We start from the raw sequence: 2,209 nt of genomic DNA on the forward strand, positions 1-2,209 counted from the left end.
TAGTTCGGTTGCGGGTGCGTGAATTACCTAAACGAGATATTTTAAAACGCGTATTAACGAGGGATGTCATAATCATATAACGGACTTTAAATAGTTAAACGGAAAAGTAAACGGAAAAAGGTGGGATGTTACAAGAAACCACTCTTAGCCACCGGAATCAAAGATTCGTAAAGACACAGAGATTTTGTAAATAGATAAGCTCTATCAAACTTTTCATTCAATCATCAACCAAGTTTTACAATTACAAGAGCTCTCTATTTATAGAAGAAGCTTAACAGCTATTTTCTAAATAAGACAAAAATATAAAAAGGAAATGGAGACAAAAAAGGACAAACAATTACAAATTAGCCAATAAGAATAAAGGACACAATCTGCAAAAAGCCTGCCATTTGTTAGTGCTCCTTGATCATATACATACCTATGTATATGTATATATTTAGTGCGAAAGGCCATTTGAAGGTGAAAGCACAAGACAACTGAACCGCAGTGTGAATGCGGTGGGATTGCGCAGAACATTAAAGAGTGCGAAGGCTTCTCGCAGTGTTTATGCGGAATGTCTAAGTGCCCGCACAACTTACTTCCGCGTAACTCCTAGACCTATAAATAGGGAGCTTGGCCTCTCATTTTAGGTTGTTGATTCTAGAAGGTTGCCCTAGCCATATTGATTTCTCTCGTGACTTTGCCCGAGACTAAATCATTATTTGGTTAAGGTAATTTACGAAGACCGGGACATGGTTGTTGATCGTTTAGCACTTAACGAAATATGACAATAAGGTCCCAAAACCATAATCGACATCCATTATACCCCCTCATTGCACTCAATCCTTGATTAACCATAATTGGATAATCTAGGATTGATCAATTGACTTTCAAGGTCATCCAATACATGTTTTAACTGATTTGCCGGTTAAAAATGTGTTGAATAAACCTGCGGTATCTGGAAGACTTGCCCAATGGGCGATTGAGCTTGGAGCATTTGAAATATCATATATACCGCGTACATCCGTGAAGGGGCAAGTTTTGGCAGATTACCTCGCAGAAATGACGGGTGAATTAGAGGTGATCCATGAAAGAACGCAATTAACGCCACCTTCGCATGAAATCTGGGATTTATATACAGACGGTGCCTCATGTGTTGAAGGGGCAGGTGTGGGGCTAGTGTTGACAAATCCAAGTGGCGAAGAGCACACGTACGCACTACGCTTTGATTTTGATGTGACAAACAATGAGGCTGAATATGAAGCATTGCTTGCGGGATTGAATTTGGCATGTAAGATGAATATAACGCAGCTGCGCGCATATGTTGATTCACAACTGGTGGCAAATCAATTCAATGGCTCTTTTGAAGCGCATGAGTTGTCCATGCAGAAGTATTTGAAACTTATGAAGGAATCTGCAGAAAAGTTTGAGTTCTTTGAATTATCACAAGTGTCGAGAAGTCAAAATAAAAAAGCAGAGGCATTAAGCAAACTTGCTGCATTAGCGTTTTCACACTTTCAGAAACAGGTGTGGGTGGAAGAACTTCCTAATAAGTCCATTGATGGAAATTTATTTGTTGCGGTTATAGAAGAAGTTGGACCAAATTGGATGGATCCTATTGTCAATTATCTGCGAAATGGTACGTTGCCAGAAGATAAAAAGGAGGCTCATTTGGTACGCGAAAGAGCACCCATGTATGTACTTGAAAATAATATGTTATATCGTAAATCATATTTGGGACCATTAATGCGGTGTGTGGGACCTGCAGAAGCTGCAACCATTGTTGAAGAGGTGCATAGTGGATCTTGTGCTCTTCACTCAGGATATAAAACTATTGCTGGCAAGATAATGCGCATGGGCTATTTCTGGCCTACTCTATATTGTGATGTTGCGCAAATTGTTAAGCGGTGTAAAAGTTGTCAAAGACATGCACCGTAGAATCGCAAACCAAGACATGATATGATTCCAATTGATTCACCATGGCCATTTTATAAATGGGCCATTGATATTATGGGACCCTTTCCAGCAGGTGCAGGAAATGTAAAGTTCCTGATTGTACCTATTGATTATTTCACTAAATGGGTGGAGGTAAAGGCCTTACGCACAATTACTGGAGTGCAAGTGCGAAATTTTATATGGGAATACATTGTATGTAGATTTGGTATTCCGCGGGAACTTGTAAGTGATAATGGAGCGCAGATTGCAAAAGATCCATTTTTAAGTTGGTGTG

At 39.6% G+C, this 2,209-nt stretch overlaps 1 protein-coding gene across 1 annotated transcript; it reads left to right on the forward strand.

The window, feature by feature from the left end:
* The first annotated feature begins 1,041 nt into the window (after positions 1-1,041).
* LOC139849367 (uncharacterized) lies at positions 1,042-1,917 on the forward strand. The gene has a single exon (XM_071839026.1). It carries the CDS (start codon positions 1,042-1,044, stop codon positions 1,915-1,917), a length of 876 nt encoding a protein of 291 aa, XP_071695127.1.
* Positions 1,918-2,209: the final 292 nt, after the last annotated feature.

Source organism: Rutidosis leptorrhynchoides, chromosome 5, assembly GCF_046630445.1.
Source record: "Rutidosis leptorrhynchoides isolate AG116_Rl617_1_P2 chromosome 5, CSIRO_AGI_Rlap_v1, whole genome shotgun sequence".
NCBI lineage: Eukaryota > Viridiplantae > Streptophyta > Magnoliopsida > Asterales > Asteraceae > Rutidosis > Rutidosis leptorrhynchoides.

What these genes read in the sequence shown, in the direction of transcription:
- LOC139849367 (XM_071839026.1), top strand. Translation starts at nt 1,042, where the DNA reads ATGACGGGTGAATTAGAGGTGATCCATGAAAGAACGCAATTAACGCCA.